This window comes from Chiloscyllium plagiosum, unplaced genomic scaffold (assembly GCF_037043375.1).
Source record: "Chiloscyllium plagiosum isolate Xiang-an unplaced genomic scaffold, Cpla_swu_hap1 HiC_scaffold_17, whole genome shotgun sequence".
Classification (NCBI taxonomy): domain Eukaryota; kingdom Metazoa; phylum Chordata; class Chondrichthyes; order Orectolobiformes; family Hemiscylliidae; genus Chiloscyllium; species Chiloscyllium plagiosum.
This window is the reverse complement of record NW_028270155.1, coordinates 17380297-17407932: the sequence shown is the minus strand read 5'-3', so window position 1 is coordinate 17407932 and position 27636 is coordinate 17380297. Positions and strand designations below refer to the sequence as shown.

The 27636-nt window shown below is 43.6% G+C and overlaps 1 protein-coding gene across 2 annotated transcripts in view; it reads right to left on the bottom strand.

The window, feature by feature from the left end:
* Positions 1–7282: 7282 nt before the first annotated feature.
* LOC122558230 (chromodomain Y-like protein 2) overlaps positions 7283–27636 on the bottom strand; it is a 158202-nt gene continuing 137848 nt past the window's right edge. Inside the window, exons 7-8 of one of the 2 annotated variants that reach the window (XM_043706574.2) lie at positions 14441–14476; positions 7283–9849 (exon numbers count right to left, since the gene is read on the bottom strand). In XM_043706574.2, coding sequence (XP_043562509.2) covers positions 9691–9849; positions 14441–14476 — 195 coding nt within the window. In that variant the 3' untranslated portion in view covers positions 7283–9690. The remainder of the gene's footprint in view (positions 9850–14440; positions 14477–27636) is intronic. The other variant, XM_043706576.2, reaches the window with a different exon arrangement.

Genomic DNA, 27636 nt, shown 5'->3' with positions numbered 1-27636 from the left:
CAAGCAGGAGTCTGGAAGAACACAGCCAGCCAGGCAGCATCAGGAGGAAGAAAGGTCAACGTAGTCCTGACGAAGCGTTAAGCCTAAAACATTGACTTCTCCACCTCCTGATGCTGCCGGGCTGGCTGTGTTCTTCCAGCCCCCTGCTCGTCTAATCTGCATAATTTAAGAGATATTGTTGGATTTTAAGTGTAGAATCATAGAGACATATAGCAAGGAAACAGACCATTCGGTCCAACTAGTCCACGCCGACCATGTGCTCAAACTAAACTGGTCCCACCTGGTTCGTCCCATATTCCTCCAAAACTTGTTGGATATCCAAAACATATCCAAATATGTTTTAAACGTTGTAACTGTATCTGCATCCACCAGTTCATTCCACATGCTAACTATTCTCTGCAAAGAAGTTGCCCCTCATGTCCTTTTTAAATCTTTCTCCTCTCACCTTAAAAAGACGCTTTTTAACCTCAATGAGAATACATAAATTTAATAGGCTGCTATTTGCTTGCCAAGATCACAGTTCCTCTTAGCGCTAGATTTAATCAGTCCTTGGAAAAGGCAAAATCATGCCACAGATATATCATTCAGCATGTTATCCTTTGAGGTCAGAAGTGAACTTTTGTGCCTTGTTTCCAATCACAAAATCCAACCAATAGTTACCAAGTTTGCCACTGACACCCAATGCAAGAATAATACTGCATCAAATCTTACCTTTGTTGTATTGAAAGGTTGTCCAATTTGGAAATCCCATTCTCTGCAATAAGGAACTCATGTTTAAACAATCTACTGAAGTCCTTTGAACCAGCAACATGAGCTATGGATGAACTGGTGCTCTTCTTAGGAGTTATTGTAGAAAATTAAAGTTCAAAGACTAGAGGATAAAATATTGGCTTTTAGTGGATAACAGGAAACCAAGATGAGACATAAACAGATCTTTTTCTGGTTTGCCTGGCTTGCTGTGTTCTTCCAGCCTCCTGCTTGTCTAATCTGCGTATTTAAGACATAATGTTGGATTTTAAGTGTAGAATCATAGAGTCATACAATAATGAAGCAGATTCTTTGGTTCAGCTAATCCACACTGACCATGTGCTCAAACTAAAAATGGTGCGACACACGGATCAGTGCTGGGAACTCAACTCTTCATAATTTACATACATGATTTGGATGAAGGACCAAAGATATTGTTGCCACAGACACTGTGAGGAGAAAGTGAGGACTGCAGATGCTGGAGATCAGAGTCGAGGGTGTGGTGTTCGAAAAGCACAGTAAGTCAGGCAGCATCCAAAATTTCCTGCTGAAGGGCTTATGCCCGAAATATCGATTCTCCTGCTCCTCGGATGCTGCCTGACTTGCTGTGCTTTTCCAGCACCACAGTCTCGACCCACATATACCGTTGACACCAACATAAGAACACAGGTTGTGAACAGGACATAAGGAGGCTACAAAAGGATGGGTTGTGAGTGGTGTGATGATACTGCTCCTTTAACAGGGTATGTTGTCCTTTTTTTCAAGAGGGTTTGTAAAAGGCAGAGGTTCTGATTTATCTGGGATTAAGGCCTTTGCTAATGGGTAACAGATATTGCCTAAGGCATCAATTAGGGAAAAGGTTTTTAGGTTGTTTAAACAAAACACTTGTACAATGGGAGTGGCCTGTGCTCCCAGTTCAGGGACCTTTTCCTGGTTTGGTTTGGGGTTTTAGCAAGCAGTCTGTTCAAAGCTGCTGGTGAAAGAAAGCTGCTGATTAAAAAGGTTCCCTCATTCAACAGACGTTTCTGGCTTACTCTCTCTAACACCTCTCCTGTAAGAACTTGTGTTTGAACTTACCTTTTTTGCCAAGGGGCGTAGTTATAGGGATGTTGCAGGAAATTGAGACAGTTCCTTTGTTGATATCATGTGGGTTGGGTTTTCAAATATATGTTATTCAAAACTCTGTCTTCTTTGGCTAGCATTTCATTTGGTTGTGTAGAAATAAATTCCATTCGACATAAAGCCAAGTGGTTTTACGAGCTGCATCACTCCTGGAATATCCACCTTACATCTGCTGAAAACAACTAAAAACGTTAAGGTCTAGGCTACCTTCTTGACATGTTTTGAGGGGGTCCGGCCTAGTTTACAACAGTGGGCAAACATCTGGTAAATGGAGCATAATGTGCGATGATGCAAGATTGTCCATTTTGGTATGAAGAATAAAAAAGAAGCATATTACCTCAGTGGAGAGAGAATGTAGAGTTCTAAGATGCAGTGAGATCTGGGTATGCTAGTATACTGGTCTACCAAGTAAGTAGAGGGGAACTGAACACAAAAATGGCAGGTTTTATTTCAGTTATATGGGGCACTAGTGAAACCACATTCGGAGCATCGTGTACAGTACTAGTCATCTTATTTAAGTAAAGTAATAAATGTATTGGAGGTAGTTCAGAGATGTACCAGCTAATACCTGGAATGGACGGGTTGTCTTAAAGTCATGGAGATGTACAGCACCTTTCAGTCTAACTCGTCCTTGCTGACCTAACCTAATTTAGTCCCGTTTGCCAGCACTTCGCCCATATCCCGCTGAATTTTTCCTATTCATATACCCATCCAGATGACTTTTAAATGTTGCAATTGTGTCAGCCTCCACCAGTTCCTTTTCTGATGAGGAAATGTTAAAAAGGCTATGCCCCCAACAACGTCACTCACCTGCATTCTACTGACATGCCCCCTATAGATCCCACTGTCACCATCCCGACCCCCAGAACCTTGAGGGGAACACCACCCCTGCTCATGACTCCACCATCATTCCCCCCACCACCACATCCACTCCAGTTACAGGCTCCGCCCCCACTCCCAGCTCCACGCCTACACCAGATCTCAGCCCCCAGCCCTGCCGAGTTTACACCATCCCTCCAGACCTCCCCCTCACTGAGGACGAACGATCAGTCCTCAGCAAAGGACTCACCTTTATCCCCCTCCGCCCACACATCAATGAATTTAATACACGCCGTGACATCGAACACTTCTTCCACCACCTCCGCCTCCGAGCTTACTTTCACAATCAGGACTCCCGCCCACCTTCCGAGGACCCCTTTGCTCACCTCCAGCACACTGCATCCACCTGGACACCACGTGCTGGCCTATTATCTGCCCTCGACCTCTTCATTTCCAACTGCCGCCGGAACATTAACTGCCTCAACATGTCTACCCCCCTCCCCCACTCCAACCTCTCACCCTCACAACGTGCTACCCTCCACTCCCTCTGCTCCAATCCCGACCTCACCATCAAGCCAGCAGATAAAGGGGCCCAGTGGTAGTCTGGCGCACTGACCTCTACACCACTGAAGCCAGACGCCAACTCGATGACACCTCCTCCTACCACCCCCTCGACCATAACCCCACCACCCCATCACCTCCCAGACTATACAAAATCTCATCACCTCAGGAGATCTCCCACCAACAGCTTCCAACCTCATAGTCCAGGAACCTCGCACTGCCCGGTTCTACCTCCTTCCCAAGATCCACAAGCCTGACCACCCTGGCCGACCCATTGTCTCAGCATGCTCCTGCCCCACTGAACTCATCTCTGCCTACCTTGACACTGTCCTAGCCCCCTAGTCCAGGAACTCTCCACAGACGTTCGAGACACCACCCATGCCCTCCACCTCCTCCAAGACTTCAGTTTCCCCAGCCCCCGACGCCTCCACTTCACCATGGATATCCAGTCCCTTTACACCTCCATCCGCCATGACCAGGGCCTCCAAGCCCTCTGTTTCTCCCTCTCCCGACGTCCCCAACAGTACCCTTCCACTGACACTCTCATTCGTTTGGCCGAACTGGTCCTCACCCTTAACAATTTCTCCTTCGAATCCTCCCACTTCTCCATACCAAAGGGGTAGCCATGGGCACACGTATGGGCCCCAGCTATGCCTGTCTCTTTGTTGGCTACGTAGAACAGTCTATCTTCCGTAATTACACCAGCACCACTCCCCACCTCTTCCTCCGCTACATTGATGACTGCATTGGCGCCACCTCGTGCTCCCGCGAGGGGGTTGAGCAATTCATCAACTTCACCAACACATTCCACCCTGACCTTAAATTTACCTGGACCATCTCTGACACCTCCCTCTCCTTCCTGGACCTCTCCATCTCCATCTCCATTAATGATGACCAACTTGACACCGACATTTTTTACAAACCCACCGACTCCCTCAGCTACCTGGATTACATCTCTTCCCACCCTACCTCTTGCAAAATTGCCATCCCGTATTCCCAATTCCTCCGCCTCCGCCGTATCTGCTCCCAGGAGGACCAGTTCCACCACAGAACACACCAGATGGCCTCCTTCTTTAGAGACCGCAATTTCCCTTCCCACGTGGTTAAAGATGCCCTCCAACGCATCTCGTCTACATCCTGCACCTTCGCCCTCAGACCCCATCCCTCCAACCGTAACAAGGACAGAATGCCCCTGGTGCTCACCTTCCACCCTACCAACCTTCGCATAAACTAAATCATCCGCCGACATTTCCGCCACCTCCAAACGGACCCCACCACCAGGGATATATTTCCCTTCCCACCCCTTTCCGCCTTCCGCAAAGACCGTTCCCTCTGTGACTACCTGGTCAGGTCCACGCCCCCCAACAACCCACCCTCCCGTCATGGCACCTTCCCCTGCCACCGCAGGAATTGCAAAACCTGCGCCCACACCTCCTCCCTCACCTCCATCCAAGGCCCTAAAGGAGCCTTCCACATCCATCAAAGTTTTACCTGCTCATCCACCAATATCATTTATTGTATCCGTTGCTCCCGGTGCGGTCTCCTCTACATTGGGGAGACTGGACGCCTCCTAGCAGAGCACTTTAGGGAACATCTCTGGGACACCCGCACCAATCAACCACACCGCCCTGTGGCCCAATATCTCAACTCCCCCTCCCACTCTGCCGAGTACATGGAGGTCCTGGGCCTCCTTCACCACCGCTCCCTCACCACCCGACGCCTGGAGGAAGAACGTCTCATCTTCTGCCTCGGAACACTTCAACCCCAGGGCATCAATGTGGACTTCACCAGTTTCCTCATTTCCCCTTCACCCACATCACCCCAGTTCCAAACTTCCAGCTCAGCACTGTCCCCATGACTTGTCCTACCTGCCTATCTTCCTTTCCACCTATCCACTCACCCTCTCCCCATCCCCGACCTATCACCTTCATCCCCTCCCCCACTCACCTATTGTACTCTATGCTACTTTCTCCCCACCCCCACCCACCTCTCATTTATCTCTCCACCCTGCAGGCACTCTGCCTGTATTCCTGATGAAGGGCTTTTGCCGGAAACGTCGATTTTCCTGCTCCTCGGATGCTGCCTGAACTGCAGCACTAATCCAGCACCACTAATCCAGAATCTGGTTTCCAGCATCTGCAGTTAATGTGTTTTTCTACGCTTGTTATCCACTGGAGTTTAAAAGAGAAGGCAGTAATTTGATGGAATCATATATGATTCTGAAGGGTATTGTCAGGGGAGGTGGTGGAGAGAAGTCTTCTCTTATGAATGAATCAAGAATTAGGGGTCATGTTTTAAAAATCAGAGGTTACCCATTTAAGACGTACGTGAGGTGAATTTTTTTCTCGCAGTGGGTTGTGAGCCTTTTGTTGGCAAGCAACTGTTGGCCCAAAATTGGACATTCTAAACTGACCCACAACTGGGGAAATTAAGCCTGACAGAAAATTGGCCAAATTAAATCAAACAGCAGCCAGAGGCTATCGGCCACAGAGAACAATGGAAACCAAGATCAAAGAGATCACAAAAGTTCAAGGGGAACCAGTTATAACCAGCCTGAGGTTGTGCAGTGGAAAGGTTTCTATTGGAGACTTCCTAGCACCATGATTTCCAGCCAGTGTCTGAGGTCATGCACTTTAGACTTGCCTGCACGTCAACATTGAAGGGTGTTGGTGTATTCCCATTGGATGCTTTTAACCCCACTCACTACCCTACTGGCCAGAGGCCACAGAACATTCCATAAGGTCCGGGCTGTTGGGAATAAAAACACACATCTGGAAGGCCCCCTCCGCCCCCCTCAGCGAAGACTCAAAGCAAGACTCATGGCAGAAGACCATATTGGCAACCCAAGAATACCCAGGAGAAGATCCGCCCTGACCCGAGAGTCTCAATTATGAGGAAGAGAGCCAGTCCTATGCTGGAGAGGATGGAGATTACAATGATCCTGTTCAAACATATGGAGCATTTTGGGAAATATCCTTCCTCAGGTGGGTAAAGCAAGATAGAGAATAAATATGGTGGGAATTTGGGAAATGGTGATTTTACTAAGGAATATTTTGTTAAATAAAAACCATGCTGAACCGCATACCGAAGTCTATGACCCTTTGCCTGCTTCATTGAGAAGAGCACTTGGGGAAAGTGTTTTTAATTCATAAACGAGTCAAAGTGTTGAAAGTACAGACAACCCACACTCTGGACTTCTCTTCCTGAAAAAATAATGGAAGCAGAGTTTGTGAATATTTTTAAAGCAGAGATGAATGGATTCTTGATTGGCAAGGGTTCTTAGGGTTGGATGGTGGAGCGATTCTAATGAGATCAGCAAGGTGGACCTCATAAAATAGGAGTTCCCTGATTGTGGCTGTTAATCTGGTCAAATCAGGTAGCCCTGGCTGACAGATATAAACAGGAGTGTTACCCTACCCTTCACTGTTTTGATCACACAGCACTGCCCTTTGATGTGAAGGGCAGTGTTTGTCACTGGCCACCTGGGTGTTTTCCTATCTTCCTGGTGGTGGAAATTGAATAAAGATTCGTGCACTTTGTGTCTTTCACTGTGTCTCACACCTGCACACACACACACCATGGGTGCTGGGGGAAAAAATAAGCACTACCGCACTTTGGTGGTAGTGTGGGGCTTAAAATAAAAAAAAAGAAAAAGAAAAAAAAAATAAAACCAGAAGAGCACCTCCGTACTCGCGGGTTCGGGAAAAAAAAATAAACAGGAGTGTCAGATATCCTGGGAGCCGGCTCTGAGCTAACTGGCCAGTGTCACGCACTATGCACGTGTAAATAAAGGGAATACTGGCCTTTGTGGAATTACTTCAGACAGGACTGTGGATTTGAGGTTACAGTCACCATGATCTTATTAAATGGCAGAGCAAACTTGAGGGACTGAATAGCCACCTCCTGCCCCTTGTTTCCACATTTCTAAATACATCCTGGATGTGACCAAGTAACTGGACAAAATGAAATGTTAAAACTGACCAAATGACTCGGAACAACAGTCCCAACATCAGGTAGAACAGCAGGCAACTGATGAATTTAAATCATTTTATTGGGAGCAGCTTTTCCACAATATATAAATATATTAACACACATGAAAAATACAACTTCTAAGGCACCCAGAAAAAGTGTTCATACACTAATTACAAAAGCAGTAGACAGTTTGTGTAGGGTTTCTGTCTTGCACGAGTTAGTCATCACACAGATCAGAATTACCTGGTAGTTTATAGAACATTTAGATAATCTTCAGTAAGAAAAAGGGTGCCCACACCAAAAACAGATTGCTAACATTTTTTTAAATAAACACAGCCCCCATTTACTTACAAAAAGTCTTTTTAAAACCCCATTGTGTTCTGCTGTGGGATAAATACATTTAACAAGTTTCTGACAAACACACAGCCCCTACAGGTTCCAGATGCATTACTGGTCCTTTTAGCGAAGGACATTGTCATCGGAAGTGTCCCATTTTCTTCACAAGTGACACAGATTATCCAAAAACTGAACTTCAGGTTTCCTAGCGGTAGATGCACGATGGTTTTCACACGTCAAATGCTTTGTAATTTGAATAAAATCACAGCTTGGCAAAAAATATTCACAAAATGAACGGCCTTTTTCTAAATTAAAAGTGCGTGAAGATTCAAACACGGCACAGTTTTGCTTTAAATGAAAAAGCGACAAACTGTGTTTCATAAACATCGAAAACAATAATATATCGGCACAAAGCATTGAGGTGACAGAGGCAGTCAATGTAACACCCAAAACTGCGATTTTGGGACATTGGACTCTCCAAAGAAGCATACCTTCAGGTTTTGGGTAATCATGTATAAAAGAAAGTTCATTGTTTGAAAAAATAGATATTGCCTTGCAGATTTACCATATTTCTGTGATATGGTGTACCAAACTCGTCTACATAGTCACAGAAGCAACTTGAGCAAAGGTGATGATCAAGTGTATTTATGTCTCCACAAAACCACCATACAGTCTACTCCATACTTACAAGGTGTAGATACCAGTGAATATTTAGAAATAAAACACAGCAGTTAATAATGAACACACTTCAGAGTGTTCAACTCCCTTCGACATGGCTTCCCATTTTATGTTAGTAAATACTGTATTTGCGCCAGTACCCACATATAGGCCTTCCTAAGCGAGTAGACACCCATGTATTTTTGCACAACTAAATTTAAACCAACAACTATTTAGTGAACTTTTCTCAATTTTAGTGACATAAAAACCATATCTTCTTTGTAACATACTCCTCTGAGTCACTTAACAACAGCACATACACTGTCTGATTAGTGCACTTTCTTTAAATAAATAAGCAATGACAAAGAAATCACTACTATTTTAGAACATGGAATATGATTAATTGACTTTGGACCGTAAACTGGTCTATGACAGCAGTCAACACCAGAAGGTAGGTTTTTGTGGTATTTTGTATTGAAAAAGAACGCTTTTCACAACCAGAATATTCCTTCTGTACATGTATTGTATTTGGTATACAAACCCTGCTTGTATATTTTATGCTTCAAAATGGAGCCTTATGTGATAGCATCAAAACTGCAGTCACAATTAGCTCCTGCATGGCTGACTTAGGTAGTTGGGATCAATTTAAAAATAAAATGTAGAAATAAACGTTCCCAATAAGATTCTCACTCAGAATCCCAAATGTCTACAAGAAAAAATGTTGTGATCCATTAAATCTTAATGTTCATATAGCTGTAAGACAATAAATACGTAAAATCTTCAGTCAACTATCTGGAGATTGAATTTTCTTTTGGAAAACAATTATTTAAAAAGCTACTAAATGAAAGCTCACAATTTAATGTTTCTTCCCCCCTGTATTTTCTCAAATGTAATGAAAATCTACATCAATGAAAGGCTTTTGTCTCGTGAAGCTACCTACAAGCCCCAGTGAAAAGAATAGTCAATTTTCCCCATTTGCTACCCACCCCGGCTCCAGCCCTGCTAACTAAATTAATAACAAACTGAATCCAAACATACAACCGTGACATGACTCGTCCTTACTTTTGCTGTGGTTCAGGAGTGAAAGGATTATCTACGACTCATTCCTTTAAGTGTTATTCACAAGCACAACATTCTACATAAATTTGGTAAATAGGTCTAGTCAGTTTGAGGTGGGACAATATTAGGAATGTTAAGTACAACAGTAAAAAAACAAAATCACATGGCATAATTTGAATATGAGCATCAAAATATTTGAAAATGCATGCAATGATGTTGCATCCAATGTATACCCACTTGGGTACATTTGACTGAACATGTCAGTGCTTATCAATGACATTTGCTGGCCAATCTGTTCTGCTTGCAGCACTAAATCCAATTGCTGATGCATTCGCCTTCTTAACATCAGGTAGAGTCCATTAACTCCCTCCACTGACACTGGAATAATGGACAGTAGATTTAAGTCTTACAGTGGTTTCAAACCTCATAGATTTTTTCCTGCAGGTAGCTAAACAGGGAATCTAGTCCTTTTGAGGAACTCCACAGTTGCTTTAACATCTGGCATTCCCTCTCATTCACTTGTTCCAAGGCAGTTTTCAGGAAGCTACGTACCAGACATTTTGATTCTTCAAGGACCTGAAGGTGAAAAGAACAATGCAGGATCAGCAAAGGTAAACGACACACCATTCTTCAGCAATTATAACCAAAATCCAAATAACAAGACTTCTGAAATAAATACCAAAGAAGATAAGTTTTTTGACTTGTTGGGTGTAATGACTTGTTAAGAGAAGGCAATGGCCTAGTGGTGCTATCGCTGGACCTGTTAATCCAAAGACCTAGATAATATTCTGGGGTACTGGCTTTGAATCTTGCCACAGTAGATGGTGGAATTTGAGTTCAGTAATCTCTCGAATTAAGAATCTAATGATGACCATGAATCCACTGTCGATTGTTGGAAAAGTGCATCTAGTTCACTAATGCCTTTTAGGGAAGGAATCTTTACCAGGTCTAGCCTGAACGTGACTCCAAACTCACAGTGACGTGGTTGACTCTTAACTGCCCTCTGAGAAATTAGGGATGGGCATTAAATGCTGGCTGAGCCAGTGATACCCACATCCTGTGAATGAGTTAAAAAAAAACAATGTGGTGGATCCCTGTTTCTGATCAAACAGCTGACTTACAATGTCAGTTTTACCCTCGTTTCAAATTTAATTGTCTACTCCAAAATCTTTTGAAAATGGCAGCTATTTCATCAACTCTGAGGTTTGGTTCGAATCCAATCAAACTAGAAGACTACCATAACACAGATCGTGTGCCAGCAAGCTCATTATGGGTGCAGAATGTTCCTGGCACATGTACAGTTTCCACTAATCTGCTACTTCCAAAAGCCATGAATGCTGCATTTGGAAATCACCCTACTTACTCAAATGGGGCCCAACTTAATCCCATAATTCATGGTTGTCTTCATTGCAAGAGGACTTAAGTTCAGGAGTAGTGAGATCCACTGACAGTGATACAGAACCTTTGTGAAACTGTAGCTTGAGTTTTGTGTGCAGTTTTGATTCCCAACTAAAGGAAATACTTGTTACTGAAAGACTGTGACAAAGGTTTACTTAGGCTGATGATGGGGATGGCAGGACTGTCGTATGAGGAGAGACTAGTTTAGATGGGCCTATATTCACTACAGTTTAGAAGAATGACTAAGTGTATCAAATTCAAACATGACTGGACATGTAGGAAGGATGTTTTTCCCTGTTTGGGAAGTCTAGAACTATGGGTCACATGGGGTAGGCCAGTGAAGACTGAGATGATGAAACATTTCTTCACTCAAAGGCAGGTCAACCGTGGAATTTACTATTCCAGAAGGCTGTGAAGGCCAGGGCACTGCATTCATGAAAGGGATTGATAAATGCTTTGACAATAAAGACAAATGGGGAGAAAGCAGAATTATGACAACCATATAGAGGCCCAGCGATGATCATACTGAACGGGTGGAACTGGCTTGGATGGTCAAATGGTTGAGTACTGCTCCTAGATTCAGCTCCAGCACTGCCGAATTCAATCAGTTAAGATTGACTCTTTTATCTTTAAAAGCTGCATCAAATTTCTTCAAGTAAATACAGAGATTGGACTCAGCTATTACAGTCTAACCTCAAAGAGTTAGAAAGCTGTGTGTTTCTACCCACACTAGGACTTGAGCGCATAAATGTTGTCCTTTATTCCAGTGAAATTAAAAGGGAGTTCTGCATGGGTAGAGCTGCTGTCCTTCAATTTAGAAATTAAAACTGTTTCAGGTGGAAATAAAAAGTTCCCCTGCTTTAGGTGTCCTGGACACAAAATAATGTGGAAATCTAATCTGCTCCATTGGTCCACTCTTCTGACAAAGCATTCCTTTGCCATCTTGACCAACATGCATTAAGTAACTAACTGCTCTGGAATAGATTAACTGGATGAATTAACTGCACAGAGGCTAGTATCCCGTCACTAAGTCACTCTTTATTTACTAGTGCACAGTACACTGGATGTAGCCTGCCAGCTGAGAGTCAGTTCCCCTGAAGTAAAGAGATTCTAAAGTTTGTGTGTGTGTGTTTAACTTATTTTTCTGGCTAACCAGTTTTAGTGATATTAGGACATGTCAGGACTTGAACCCAGCCTGTTGGTCCAGGGTTAGGGTCACTACCTCTAGACCAGAAGTGGGCCTATCCTCTGTGCATATATTTTTTCTTTTTTTGAAAAAACAAACAATAAAGAAACATCCTCTATATATACTGGTCAGCCAGGGCGTGCAGATTGGCCTGGGCTAATGCCCCTAATCTTGGATTTTGTTGTCAACACTACACTGGGCATTCAGTGGGCATTCAGTTTACATTGTTTATGGGATACTCGCTGTGAAGTGTTTTAGAAATGCTGAGAATGTGAAGAGCACTAATTACAGTACATGCAAGTATTTTTTCAAGGGTTGTAAGTCTCTGAGAAACTAGGTTTTCTTTCAAAGTATAGGCAGATGCTCATTTAAACTTCAAAGAAAATGTTCAACTTAACAATTCTTCTTCAGTTCTTCATGCATTTGCATGTGAAACCATTTCAAATTCATTTGTGTCTCCTCAGCTGGATAGGTTGGAGGAGGTTAGAACATAGAACATGACACGCAATACAGGCCCTTCGGCCCTCGATGTTGCGCCGACCTGTCATACCAATCTGAAGCCCATCTAACCTACACTATTCCATGCATGTCCATATGTTTGTCCAATGACGACTTGAATGCACTTAAAGTCGACGAATCTACTACCGTTGCAGGCAAAGCATTCCATACCCTTACTACTCTCTGAGTAAAGAGAGAAGCTTTGATCAAGGTGCTTAAAATCACAAAGTCTCTGGACAGAGCAGACAGAGAGAAAGTATTTCCATTGGATGAGGGTCTTGAATGAGAAGATTTTTAGTTCAATGACAACAAGAAGAATTATTTTTTTTTGAACGCAGCAACCAGTTATGATCTGGAATGCATTAGGAGTTCAGTAGAGGGAGATTCAATCATGGCTTTTAAACTCTCCAAGCATCTTAAGAGAAAATATTTTCAGGGCAAATAACTGCTGAGCTCAAGTGGTAACACTCTTGCAGTAAATCAGAAATTTGTGGTTTCAAGTCTCTCTCCAGTTCCTGCGGCTGATTCTGATGAGCAGCACCAAGGGAGCCTTTACTGGAGCAGTTACCTTTCAAGTGGGAAGTTAAATCAAGGTTAACTTATTGTAAGTGGATGCACCCATTCCCATGGCACTATTCATCAAATGGAGAGATTTCCTCTATAATGCTTGTTGCCTTGTATAGAGCAAAGGCATAATTTACTATTCTAATCCAATGGGAACCCTCTCAGCATGGTCACTCATCGTAAAAGCCCATGTAGTTCACTAATTTCTTTAGGGATGGAATCCTACTGTCCTTACCCAGGCTGACCAACATATAACTCTAAACCACACAGCAATGTCGTTAACTCTTAACTGACCTCTGGGCATTTGCCACAGGCAATAAACGCTAGGACTAGCCTGTATTGCCAACGTCCCCATGAACAAATTCAGAACAAAAAATGACTATGGGCCCTGACCACCTTCTGGTTGCAGTACTAAACACTTGTTCTCCAGAACTAGCAGTGTCCCTACCCAATCTGATCCAATACAGCTATGACATTCACATCTCCAAAATCATGTGGGGGTTGTTTTAGATGTCCTGCACTCAAAATAATGCGGAAATCCCATCTGCTCCATTCGTTATGTTCAGCAAAGTGGTGGCAGGCATCATCAATGAGTGCTGCCTGCAGCATTTGTGCCGCAATTTGTTGCTCAACGATGCTCAGTTCAGGTTCCAGTATGGCGTTCAGCTCCTGACCTCATTACAACCTTGTATCATATGGGGACAAAAGATTCCAGAAGTGAGGTGAGCAATTACATTTGACGTCAAGGCAGCAATTGACCAAGTGGGCACCTAGGAGTCTTAGTAAAGATGAAGTCAATGAGAATCAGGGGTTAATCCTCTACTGGTTAGAATGGTAACTACCACAAGGGAAGGTGCTTGTGGCTGTTGCCGAGGCAAAACATCTCAGTCCTTGGACATTGCTGGAAAGGTTCATTTTTCCAAGTAGCGTCTTAGACGCAACCAACTTCAGCTGGTTCATCAATGATGTTTCCTCCATAACAAAATCAGATATGCAGGTGTTCAGCATCATTCGCAACTTCTCAGAAACTGAGGCAATATGTGTCCATATACAGAAAGATCTGGACAACATTCAGGCTCGGGTTCACTTGTGGCAAATAACATTGGTGCCCGGAAATAACCACCTTCAATACGAGATAATCTAATCAACTTTCCACGATGTACAACGTCACTACAATCACTGAATGCCCCCGCAATGAATGGCTTGGGCTCACCATTGATCAGAAACTGAACTAGACTAGCCACATAAATACTGTGGCCGACAAGAGCAGGTCAGAAGCTGGGAATGTCATGGTAAGTAACTCATCGCCTGACTCCCCAAATGCCTGTCCCACCATCTTTATGTACAAGTCAGGAATGTGATGGAATTCCCTAAAGGAATGTAGGTCTATTAAGACTCAAGAAACATAACACCATACAGAACAAAGCAACACGCTTTACTGACATCCCATCCACCACTTTAAGCATTCATTGCTTCTTATTACTGGCACACAATGGCAGTAGTGCTACAAGATGCACTCACCAAGGGTCCTTCGACAGCATTTTCCAAACTTGCGACCTAGAAGGACAAGGACAGCAGATGCATGAGAACACCACCACCTGCAAGCTCCCTTCCAAGCTGCTCACTATCCTGATTTATAACTACATTAAAAATCACACAACACCAGGTTGTAGTCCAACAGGTTTTATTGAAGTACTAGCTTTCAGAGCGCTGATCCTTCATCAGCTCCGAAGGCTAGTACTTCCAAATAAAGCTGTTGAGGACTATAACCTGGTGTTGTGTGATTTTTAACTTTGTCCACCCCAATCCAACACCGACACCTCCACATTATAACTATATTGTCATTCATTCACTATTCCCGTACAGCACTGAGGGTCAACAACACCAGTGGGTCAAGGTAGTGGCTCACTATCACTTCTCAAGGGCACAGAAAACAGATGCAGTGACTGCATCTCATGAATGAATTTTTAAAAATCCTGACTTATCCAGCATGACTGGTAATAGCCTTATTTGCTGCATGTGACATTTTACAACGCATAAAACAGCTGCCTTGAAAAACAAGTTGCTGAATCTGAATGCTTTGCTGTAGACTGAAGGTCCTACATTGACACAGGTCATGTGTATGTACCATGTTTTTCAAACCTGCACTTAGTTTCTAGTTGATGTACTTTTGTGAAAATGAAGCTTGACCTGATACCCCAGGAAGCCACATAAAGACAGTCAATTTCTGATTACAAGAGCTTCACCCATGTAGCAACAACACATTGTTATGGATTAAATCACTGAGAGAACATCATAAAATCTGATTAGCTACTTCTAAATTATGAGGCACCCAACAATGTATTTGAGAAAGTTAACTTTCAGCAATTCCTTGATTCTGTGTGATGGCTGGGGCTGATACTTAGCCAGTGCATAGTTAGCATTGACGTGGCAATGCCAACTGGTGGGTGCCGTGTAAGGAAATAGTAATGGAAGGGCATGGTGTTCATGTTACATTGCTTTAGCCCATTCAATTAATGTCTAAGAAAGTTTGTAGGTGGAGACAGAGGCCCGCATTTGCACCAGGAAGGAGAGCATATCTGCCATGGTGGAAAATCCAGAAGTTGGTAATCACAAGACATTCCACTGAACCCGGCAGTTCAGTTTCTGGGAGGGTCTGGGGGTGAGACATTTTTCATTTGGGTCCAGATCCCTGAGACAGTTGGGTATTTAAATGATCAAATTACCTCCAATGAAAAATTTACAGTATATTTGGTATCCTACGAGGGGCAGGGGGAGGGATGGAGTTCAGGGATCTATTGGGGGACAGTAGGTAGATTACCTTTGACACTTAACTACAGAACAGGTTGCCTGTAAATGGACAATAAGTCTAAATTGTCATTTGAGTACATGTGACAATAAAGCTAATTCAACTCAATTCGTGTCAACTGGTCAAGAAGTCTCAAAATATGTGTTGATGAATGACTTTTTTTCCAATAACATATAACCTATAATATAAAAATGTAATTGTGAGAAACATATTTTTGTTCCCAAGCATATAGGTATGCTCTGGAATTCTTTTGTCTATTCATGGGGTATGTGCAATAGACGAAGCAAGAACTTATTGCCCATTCCTAACTGCTCCTGAGAAGCTAGTGGTGATCTGCTTTATTGAGGTGCTACAATCCATTTGGTGTAGGTACACCCATAATGCTGTCAGGGAGGGTGTTTCAGGACTTTGACCCAATGACAGTGAAGGAATAAAGAGATGCTCCAAGTTAAGATGGTTAGTGGAATTTTCAGTTGGATATTTTCCCATGCATTGCCTATCCCTCCCCTTCTAGTTGGTGGAGATTACAGCGTTGGAAAGTGCTATCTAAGGAGCCTTGGTGAATTGCTGCAATGTATCTTATAGATGGTACACACTGCTGTCACTGTGCATTGGTGGTGGAGGAGGTGAGTGCTGAAGATGGTGGTTAGAAAGCCAATCAAGGGAGCCACATCATTTTGGATGGCGTTGAGCTTCTTAAGTGTTGGAGCTGCACACTCGGGTGCTGAATGAGTTGGAACGGTCGGCAAAAGGAGAATGTGGTGGGTGAGAGGTCAACACTAAGTTGTTAGAGGGTCATGAGAAGCCATGGGAAAGGGGGATAAGCTATTAGGTTGCATGGTTTGGCATGGAAATATAGGGAGTGGTGTGAGGGTAATTTGAGGAGTGAGGGCTTCAGAAATGTTTTATTTTTATCCACTTTGAAGAATAACATATCCTTTTGTATCTCTGGAACACCTTCAATGGAGGTCAGGTAATCTATATAAAACCAGCGTCGGATTTATGTTGCTCGACTGATTTCCCAAAGTATAATTTTCACAATGTAATGCCTAAGTTTAACTGTTTATTCAATATTTGATGATATAAGGTATTAAGCATTTGAGTGAAATGTTTATTCACATAAACGACTTGCTTAAGCAACTTCAATGTACTTTGCATCTTTTACATCAATGAAGGAGCACTTCTTTTCTAATAGTGATATCGACAATACACTGGCAACTTCCTTTGCTGCCAGACGGCTCCTGATCAATGAAGAGGCTGGATAACAGGTGAGCTGGCATGGAGAAGGGTACGAACACAGCAGGTCAAGCAGCATCAGAGGAGAGTCGACATTTCAGATTCATCAGGGTCCCGAACCAAAACATTGACTCTCCTGCTCCTCTGATGCTGCTGGCCTGCTGTACTTTTTCCAGCTCCACACTCGACTCTGACTTTCCATCATCTGCAGTCCTCACTATCTCCAGGTTGGAGAAGGGACAGGCAAAGGCTGGTAGGTGGGAAAATAAGATTTTGCACTAAGCTGTCTTTGAAGCTAGAAAGGCCCATGTGTATGAGAGGCCAAGAATGTTTGATAGATTGGCATAGGGTGCTTGACGGAATTAGGGAGACAGGTAACTGTCAAAGGCAGTATGAGGGGCCATTGTCAGATAAGAAGTATGAATGGGTCTTGGGAAATAAGTAGTTGGCACAGGAAGAATAAAGGGTCAGTGGGTGTGGTGAAGGTCATAAGGTGGTGGGTGCAAGAGCATAGGTTATCATGGATAGGGTGCATGAAGTGAATGGGTGAGCATGGGGGGGGGGGGGTTGATGTTTTCTGATTTGATTTTTATTTTAAATCTTTGAACACAGCACCTCAGGCAACTTCTTTGGCTCTTCCTGCACTGTGCAGCCTAACTCCTACCCAGCTCCCCCTTCCCAGACTGAAAATGAGCAATGTGGACAGTAGTTTTAAAAGTTGGAGTTCACAGAACCTGAAGGTCTCCCATCTCCAATCCCAGCCCTGGGAATATAAATTGGTTTCTACTCTAGGTTTCAAATGCAGCAAGTAAGTCTCTACCAACTCCATACGATCCTAGTAATTCAACTGTAGTTGGAAATATCGCTCCCATGGAATAGCCCTTCTAGGTATCTAAAGACAGTGCCTCTTCTGTACATACTCTGTGGTGGTGTATCCCTTCCCTTGAATCACTAGATAGGTCCAAGCTAAAACAAAGAAGAACGAGGGTTGGTGGCAGTAGACTTTCTCAATCAGGAGAGCTGACAAATACCATCAGCTACCACGTGTGGTCATCGGGAAAAATACTACAACGAAGGCAAATGTCAATTTATTGGTTGATATCTTATATCGTAATATTTCCAAATTATAAATCAATCTACAGAGGAACCTCGATTATTGGAATGTTGATTATCCAAATTTCAGATTATCTGAACAAGATTGCAAGGTCCCGATGCAAGGCTAAACTGTGCTATCCAGCATTTGATTATCCAAACATTCGATTATCCAAACATTTGATTATCCAAACAAAATATACTCCTCGCCCATGTTGTTCAGATAACCGAGGTTCCTCTGTACATGTGACTGCAGTGTGCCATTTCCAAGATCAATTTGAGCATCAGTGCTTACAGTGGAGAAGGACATGGAACATATAGAATGTGAGGAAATAGATGGTAACATCTTGAAAAATGTCCATATTACAGAGGAGGAAGTGTTGTCTTAAAACACTTAAAAGTGGATAAATCCTCAGGACCTAATCCAGTGTACCCTAGAACTCTGCGGGAAGCTAGGGAAGTGATTGCTGGGCCCATTGCTGAGATTTGTATCATCAATAGTCACAGGTGAGGTGCCGGAAAACTGGAGATTGGCTAACACGGTCCCACTATTTAAGAAAGATAGTAAGGAAAAGCCAGGGAACTATAGACCATGAGCCTGATATTGATGGTGGGCAAATTGTTGGAGGGAATCCTGAGGGTCAGGATTTACACATATTTGGAAAGGCAAGGACTGGTTAGGGGTAGTCAACATGGCTTTCTGCATGGGAAATCATGTCTCACGAACTTGATTGACATGATTTGGAGATGCTGGTGTTGGACTTGGGTGTACACAGTTAAAAATCATACAACACTCAGCTATAATCCAACAGGTCTATTTGGAAGCACTAGCTTTCTGAGCGCTGCTGCTCAACCATCTGATGAAGGAGCAGCACTCCGAAAGCTAGTGCTTCCAAATAAACCTGTTGGACTATAACCTGGTGTTGTGCGATTTTGAACTTGACTGAGTTTTTTGAAGAAGTAACAAAGAGGATTGATGAAGGCAGAATGGTGGACATGATCTATATGGACTTTAGTAAGGCACTTGACAAGACTTATGACACAAAGCTGGGTGGCAGGGTGAAATGTGAGGAGGATGTTAGGAGAATACAGGGTGACCTGGACAGGCTAAGTAAGTGGACAGATGCATGGCAGATGCAGTTTGATGTGGATAGATGTGTGGTTATACACTTTGGCGGCAAGAACAGGAAGGCAGATTACTACCTAAATGCAGTCAAGTTAGGAAAAGGGGCAGTACAACGAGGTCTAGGTGTTCTTGTCAATGAAAGCAGGCATGCAGGTACAGCAGGCAGTGAAAAAAGCTAATAGCATGTTGGCCTTCATAACAAGAGGAATTGAGTATAGGAGCAAAGAGGTCCTTCTGCAGCTGTACAGGGCCCTGGTGAGAACGCACCTGGAATACTGTGCGCAGTTTGGTCTCCAAATTTGAGGAAAGACATTCTGGCTATTGAGGGAGTGCGGCGTAGGTTCACTAGGTCAATTCCCGGAGTGGCAGGACTATCTTACGCTGAAAGATTGGAACGACTGGGCTTGTATACCCTTGAGTTTAGAAGGCTGAGAGGGGATCTGATTGAGACGTATAAGATTATTAAAGAATTGGACACTCTGGAGGCAGGAAGCATGTTTCTGATGATGGAAGAGTCCCGAACCAGAGGACACAGTTTAAAATAAGGGGTAGGCCACTTAGAACAGAACTGAGGAGAAACTTCTTCACCCAGAGAGTGGTGGGTGTATGGAATGCTCTGTCCCAGAAGGCTATGGAGGCCAAGTCAGACTTTCAAGAAAGAGTTGGATAGAGCTCTTAAGGATAGTGGAATCAAGGGTTATGGGGATAAGGCAGGAACAGGATACTGATTGAGGATGATCAGCCATGATCATAATGAATGGTGGTGCTGGCTCGAAGGGCAGAATGGCCTACTCCTGCATCTATTGTCTATTGCCTATTCCTCATGGGAGACCAGTTAGCAAGGTTAGATCTCCTGAAATACAGGGAGAACTAGCCATTTGGATAGAGAACTGGCTTGAAAGTAGAAGACAGAGGGTGCTGGTGAAGGGTTGCTTTTCAGACTGGAGGCCTGTGATCAGTGGTGTGCCACGAGGATTGGTGTTGGGTCCACTGCTTTTCGTCATTTATACAAATGATCTGGATGTGAACATAGGAGGCAAAATTAGTAATTTTGCAGATGACACCAAAATTGGAGTTGTAGTGGACAGCAAAGAAGGTGACCTCAGAGTATAACAGGATCTTGATCAGATGGATCAATGGGCTGAGGGGTGGCAGATGGAGTGTAATTTAAATGCAGGCAATCTTAAGAGATATGATGCTCTCTTTGTTTCACGATATAATTTTGGAGCTGTATAATTCATTACATTCTAATACTCATATCTCTGAATACACTTAGTTACGATTAGCACAGTTATTACATTAGCATATTATGATAAGCTCTCTCATTACCGTGTATGTGCTGATGTACACTCGCACTGCCTCAATTTTATCAATCTTGCTGTCATTTGCAAGTCCCTCCAGAGATTTATCCTCTTTCTGAAATGTCCTCCAGTCCTACAACGCTTGGTGATTTCTGCTTTTATTATTCTGGCCTCTTGTTCATCCCTGATTTTAAGCACTCCACCATTAGTGGACATGCCTTAGCTATCTTGGCTGGATACCCTAGAATTTCATTTCCTGAACCTCTTGATCTCTTTACCTTCTCTCTTCCTTGAAGATGCTGCTTAAAACCTATCCCTTTTACCTCATTTATCCTTCTGTTTGCTCAAGGTTTTCTTAAATAACGTTAACCATGATTTCTCTGCACAGATGCTGCCAGACCTGCTGAGTTTTATCAGCAACTTTTGTTTTGTTAAATAACATTCCTTGAAATGTCTTGGGATATTTTACTATATAAACACGTTATTGCTGCTACTTCACTCGTGTTTCGCTATTATAAGTCTTTTAGCATCTATTTCAAATGGTCCTAATGCCTTAAATCGACCATTATAAAAAAAATCAGAAGATAATTCAACCATATTCACCAGAAGGTCCCTTATTGGATTACCAGATTGTGTTGAAATGGATGATCTTGACTTTTGAGGAAAGGCTGAGGGACTTGAAGTGTTTTCATTAGAGAGAAGAAAGTTGAGAAGAGAATTAATAGAGACATACAAGATGATCAGAGGATTAGATAGGGTGGACAGGGAGAGCCGTTTTCCTCGGATGGTAATGGCTAGCTCGAGAGGACATTGCATTAAATTGAGGTGTGATAGATAGAGGAAAGATGTCGGAGGTAGTTTCTTTACTCAGAGAGTAGTAGGGGCGTGGAATACCCAGCCTATAACAGTAGTAGACTCGCCAATTTTAAAGGCATTTAAATGGTCATTGGATAAACATATGGATGAAAATGGCATCGTGTACATTGATATAGATGGGCTTCAGATTGGTTTCACAGGTTATTTACAACATCAAAGGCTGAAAGGCCTGTACTGCGCTGTAATGTTCTATGCTCTATGACTAAGTTGTAGTTCAGGACATTGAGGTATCGTATTCAAGGGAAGTGAAAACTGGCTCATTTCTTGCTTCTGGTCTCGGTTCCAGTGCATGGGATTGTCAAGGCACTTAAATAATCATGATTAACTCTGCTTACTCTGTAAAACCACTCACAGTTTAGGTGTCAATGGCCATATTGAGTGAGAGTCAGTGTTTTAACACCTTCAGGAGAAGAGGAAGATCATTAACACTTGGTTGGAAAAAAATACACTTGTGCTCACTGTGGCTTTCCAACAGTTTCAGAGAGGAAATATACAAGAAGGTTTTCCTGAGGTACTGGGTTTGTGGAAAGGCTATTCAGAATTTGCCCAATGCTGACAGATTCAGTTTCAGGAGAGGTGAGAATATTGGAAAAAATACAAGCAGTTGAAGCCTGTGCTTTATAGAGTCATAGAGATGTACAGTACAGGAACAGAGCCTTCGGTCCAAACCGTCCATGCTGACCAGAAATTCCAACGCAATCGAGTCCCACCTGCCAGCACCCAGCCCATATCCCTCCAAACCCTTCCTATTCATACACCCTTCCAAATGCCTCTTTAATATTGTAATTGTACCAACCTCCACCACATCCTCTGGCAGCTCATTCCATACACATAACCACCCTCCGTGTGAAGAAGTTGCCCCTTAGGTCTCTTTTATATCTTTCCCCTCTCACCCTAAACCTATGCCCTCTAGTTCTGGACTCCCCGACCCCAGGGAAAACACTTTGCCTATTTATCCTATCCCTGCCCCTCATGATTTTGTAAACCTCTATAAGGTCACTCCTCAGCCTCCAACGCTCCAGGGAAAACAGCCCCAACCTGTTCAGTCTCTCCCTATAGCTCAAATCCTCCAACCCTGGCAACATCCTTGTAAATCTTTTCTGAACCCTTTCACGTTTCACAACATCTTTCTGATAGGAAGAAGACCAAAATTGCACGCAATATTTCAACAGTGGCCTAACCAATGTCCTGTACAGTGGCAACATGACCTCCCAACTCCTTTACTCAATACTCTGACCAATAAAGGAAAACATACCAAACGCCTTCTTCACTATCCTATCTACCCGTGACTCCACTTTCAAGGAGCTATGAACCTGCACTCCAAGGTGTCTTTGTTCAGCAACACTCCCTAGGACCTTACCATTAAGTGTATAAGTCCTGCTAAGATTTGCTTTCCCAAAATGCAACAGCTCGCATTTATCTGAATTAAACTCCATCTGCCACTTCTCAGCCCAATGGCCCATCTGGTCCAGATCCTGTTGTAATCGGAGGTACTGCTTTTCGTTGTCCACTACATCTGCAATTTTGGTGTCATCTGCAAACTTACTAACTGTACCTCTTATGTTCTCCTCCAAATCATTTAGTAAATGACAAAAAGTAGAGGACCCAGCGTCGATCCTTGTGGCACTCCACAGGTCACAGGCCTCCAGTCTGAAAAACAACCTTTGCACCTACAAATTTCAAGCAAAGACATCTTCTTGTTTGTGACACTGAGACAAACATTTTGTGTTCAACGCTCTCTAATTTCTAAGTGGATCAATCATTTGTGTTTCTGTTATACAGACTGTAGTATTTCTAAATACCATTTGATGTTCTTGTTCTTGCATAAAAAATAACAATCTTGAAATTCTTTTCAGTCCTGAATTTGACAGAGATTCAAAGACATAATTCCATCCATGTCTGAACAAATTCTTGCACAGTACACCAATAAGACTAAAGATATAGATGGATCAGTACACATTTTCATATAACTTGACAACAGAGCAATAAATGCATCCTTCACCAAGTGTTTTATTGCTTAATCTGGTGTTGTGAGTGCACTGCATTATAAGATATGAAAACCAATGCTGTGCAATCAATTCAAAAGCCACCATCAGAGAAATTTGATCTTTGTAAGGAAGCTTTACTCCTTTAATTGAATCAATTTTTAAAGCAAGCTCAAAACATCACATCAGTCTACTTACTATTTGCTTTCAGGTTATTCCTGAGTGACAAGGACAATGGGCAAGGTGGTAGAAATCTCACCCTTCCCCATTCTCTCCTTCCTATGTGTCACATCTACTTTCTCAGGTTTGCTTCTTATAAATTCTGAGAAGTCACACAACACTAGGTTTCTTGTCTAACAGGTTTATTTGAAATCACAAGATTTTGGAGTGTAGCCCCTTCAGCAGGTGAAGTAACAGGGAAGCACTCAGACACAGTATTAATGGGAAGAGGGATCATGGGCAGAGAGATCAAAAGATCATACAAAGGGTGTGAATGGCATGTCGAATAGTAAGTCTCTGCAGGTGATCAAAAGTGTCAGACGTTACGAGTAAAGTGCCAACAATGGAATAACAAGCGAAGGGGTGACCTATAATCTGATTGAACGAGGCAGAGAGATAATTGCAAAAAAATTAAAAACAAGGTGGTGCTGGAGACAAACCAAATGACTGGAATAACATGATAACTATAAAAATTGCATACCAAGGGTCTAACCAAACTAGTTAGGTTAAAAATCACACAACACCACGTTATAGTACAACAGGCTTAATTGGAAGCACTAGCTTTCGGAGTGCTGCCCCTTCATCAGGTGATTGTGGAGTCTTATACTCAGTTTTATACTCCTGCACCACCTGAGCGCTCCAAAAGCTAGTGCTTCCAAATAAACCTGTTGCACTATAATCTGGTGTTGTGTGATTTTTAACTTTGTCCACCCCAGTCCAACACTGGCTCCTCCACATCACAGCAAACTAATTAAGGTAGAGAGATCATAACAATTTATCAAGGTGATGGTATCAAAACAGGACAGTAAGGAAGATTTTACAGATACAGAAGAGTGTGGTGGAGTCACATGTAGTGCAACATGAACCCAAGATCACTCCACGCACACCATTTGTACAACCTTTTGATCTCTATGCCCTTTATCTCTCTGTCCATAAATTCTGTGTCTGTGTGCTTCTCACTCACCTCACCTGATGAAGGGGCTATGATCTGAAAGCTTGTGATTTCAAATAAACCTGTTGAACTATAACCTGGAGGAGAAAGTGAGGGCTGTAGATGCTGGAGATCAGAGCTGAAAATGTGTTGCTGGAAAAGCGCAGCAGGTCAGGCAGCATCCAAGGAACAGGAGAATCGACGTTTCGGGCTTAAGCCCTTCTTCAGGAATCCTGAAGAAGGGCTTATGCCCAAAACATCGATTCTCCTGTTCCTTGGATGCTGCCTGACCTGCTGCGCTTTTCCAGCAACACATTTTCAGGACTATAACCTGGAGTCATGTGATGTCTGATTTTGTCCATCCCAGTCCAACTTTGGCACCTCCACATTAAACATTTTGAATGTGCGCCTATTACTTGACTATCAGGGTAGACAAGCAGGAGGCTGGAAGAACACAAAAAGCCTGGCAGCAGCAGGAGGTGGAGAAGTCGACATTTTGGGTGTAACCCTTCTTTGGGACTGGGTGTAAGGGGAGCTGCAGTTAAATGGGTCAGTGGGGACAGGATGGTGAAGTCGTGCTAGGTGAAGACAGGTAGAGGGTATGACCTGGTTGGTCAATGGGAGGGATGAATTCGGTAGCTAGCTGAGAGAAAGGGAAGGGTAGGGAACGGGCTGGGAAAGGGAGTGGTGGATAGGCAAGGAGGTTATTTGAAATTAGAGAACTTAATGTTGAGTCCTCCAGACTATGGCTACCCAAGCGGAAGATGAGGTGTCGTTTCTCCAATTTGTGGCCATGCTGGAGGCCAAGGATGGTCATGTCGGAAAGGGGGTGGGAAGAGGAATTAATGTGGATGGTGACTGGGAGGTGAGTTCGGCCTCTGCGGGCCCAGCTGAGATGCTCGATAAACTGTTCCCTTAGTTTACGTTAGGTCTCCCCAATGTAGAGTAAACCACATCGGGAGCACAGGATATGGTAAACTAGGTTGGAAGAGAGGCAGGTGAACCTCTGTCTCACCTGGAAGGACTGTTTGGGGCCCTGGATGGAGGTGAGGGGGATGGTGTACTGACAGGTTTTGCATCTTTTCTGGTTGCAGGGGAAGGTACCTGGGGGTTCTGAGGGGTTAGGCTTTGAAACTTGTGATTTCAAATAAATCTGTGGCACAAACCAAGGATTGTCAAAGGGAATGGTCCTTGTGGAAGGCAAAGAAGGCTGGGAGGGGGAAGATGCTCTTGGTGGTGTAGATGAGGACAAAGGGTCTCTGTCTTTATTGCATTTGGTGGGGGGGGGGGGCGTTTAGCGCAGTGGAACGGGGAATGGAGGTGGTGCGACAGAGGGCTGTCTGGATGGCAGAAGGGGGGAAAAGCACTGTTCGAAATAGGTGGACATCTGGGATGCTTGTGAATGGAATGTCTCCTCATCCGAGCAGATGTGGCGGAATGGGAGAATGGGATGGAGTTCTTGCAGGACACTGGGTGACAGGAGGTGTAGTCCAGGTGAGAGTCGTGGGTTTATAATAAATGTCTTTCTGGAGACTGTCACCGGAGATGGAAATGGAGTGGTCAAGAAAGGGGAGGGAGGTGTCTGAGATTGGCCAAATGAATTTGGTGGAAGTTGTGGGCGAATTTGACGAACTGCTCCAGTTCAGCCTGGGTGCAGGACATTGCACTGATGCAGTCATTGATGTAATGGTGGATGATTTGGGGCACAGTGCCTGTGTAGGTACTGAAGAGGGACTGTTCGATGTAGTCGACAAAGAGGCAGGCGCTGCTGAGGCCCACCCAAGTGCAAAACCTGCAGGCACACCATCCCCCTCACCTCCATCCAGGGCCCCAAACAGTCCTTCCAGGTGAGACAGAGATTCACCTGTTTTGCCTCCAACATAGTTTACTGCATCAGGTGCTCCAGGTGTGGTCTTCTCTGCACTGGGGAGACCAAATGTAAATGAAGGGAACATTTTGCCGAACATCTCAGCCGAGCCAATAGGGGCCGACGTGACCTCCCAGTCACTGCACATTTTAATTCCCCTTCCCACTCCCTTTCCAACATGACTTGTTCTTGGCCTCCTCATTGCCACAATAAACCAAACCGCAAATTGGAGGAACAACACCTCATCTTCCACCTGGGCAGCCTGCAACCCTGAGGACTCAACATTGAGTTCTCCAATTTCAAGTAACCTCCCTTCCCATTTCCCCGAGTCCTTTCCCAGCCCCATTCCCCTCCCTTCCATTCCTCTCAGCTACCTATTGAATTCATCCCTTCCATCGGCCAGCCAAGTTGTACCCTCTGCCTGTCTTCACCTAACCCCAATTCACCACCCTGCCCCTCACATCCCCTTTATCTGCAGCTCCCCTTCCACTCACCCCCAGTCCAGAAGAAGGGTTACACCCGAAATGCGACTTCTCCATCTCCTGATGCTGCCTGGCTTGCTGCATACTTCCAGCCCCCTGCTTGTCTACTTTAGATTCCAGCATTTGCATGTTTTTTTGACTCGATTACTTAACTACCAAGCATGGCTGTATATTCATGCATTTATACTGTTGTCTCAATGATGCAGAATATAAAATTGTTGGAACACCAGATAACTTCAGGAAAAAAACAGCCAACTTCAAGATGCATGCTGTCAAAGTGATTTTCCGTAGCTACAGGCTGGGTTATCCCAAAATCTGTATGGAATAAGCAAATGAAGTTCTTACAAACACGTGCCAAAAGTGAGCAAGCACAGGATATCTTTGTACCAGTATATTCTAAATTGAGTATTGTTGGGATGAAATATCTACATTTAATACTATGTGAAAAACTGGAAGGTATTTTATTATGGATACTTTATTATTGATTAAATTGCATTTTTAACCGAGGGATTTAGTCAATAGCTTAATGTGGACTGTAAGGTTTCTGCTGATTACAGAATGTCAAGTAATTTTAGGGAAATAAAAGGTTTATGGTTTTCAATTGCTGGAAATCCTATTTCTGGAAGAGACTGTGAGGTCCTGTCCTGATGGTTGATCTTACAACTCTTTCTGGTATCGATTTCTGTTTCACAGACCCATGCAGTCAGAAGGAAGGCAGCTAAAGTTAACACTGCTGCCTCACAGCGCCAGAGACCCGGGTTCAATTCCCGCCTGAGGCGACTAACTGTGTGGA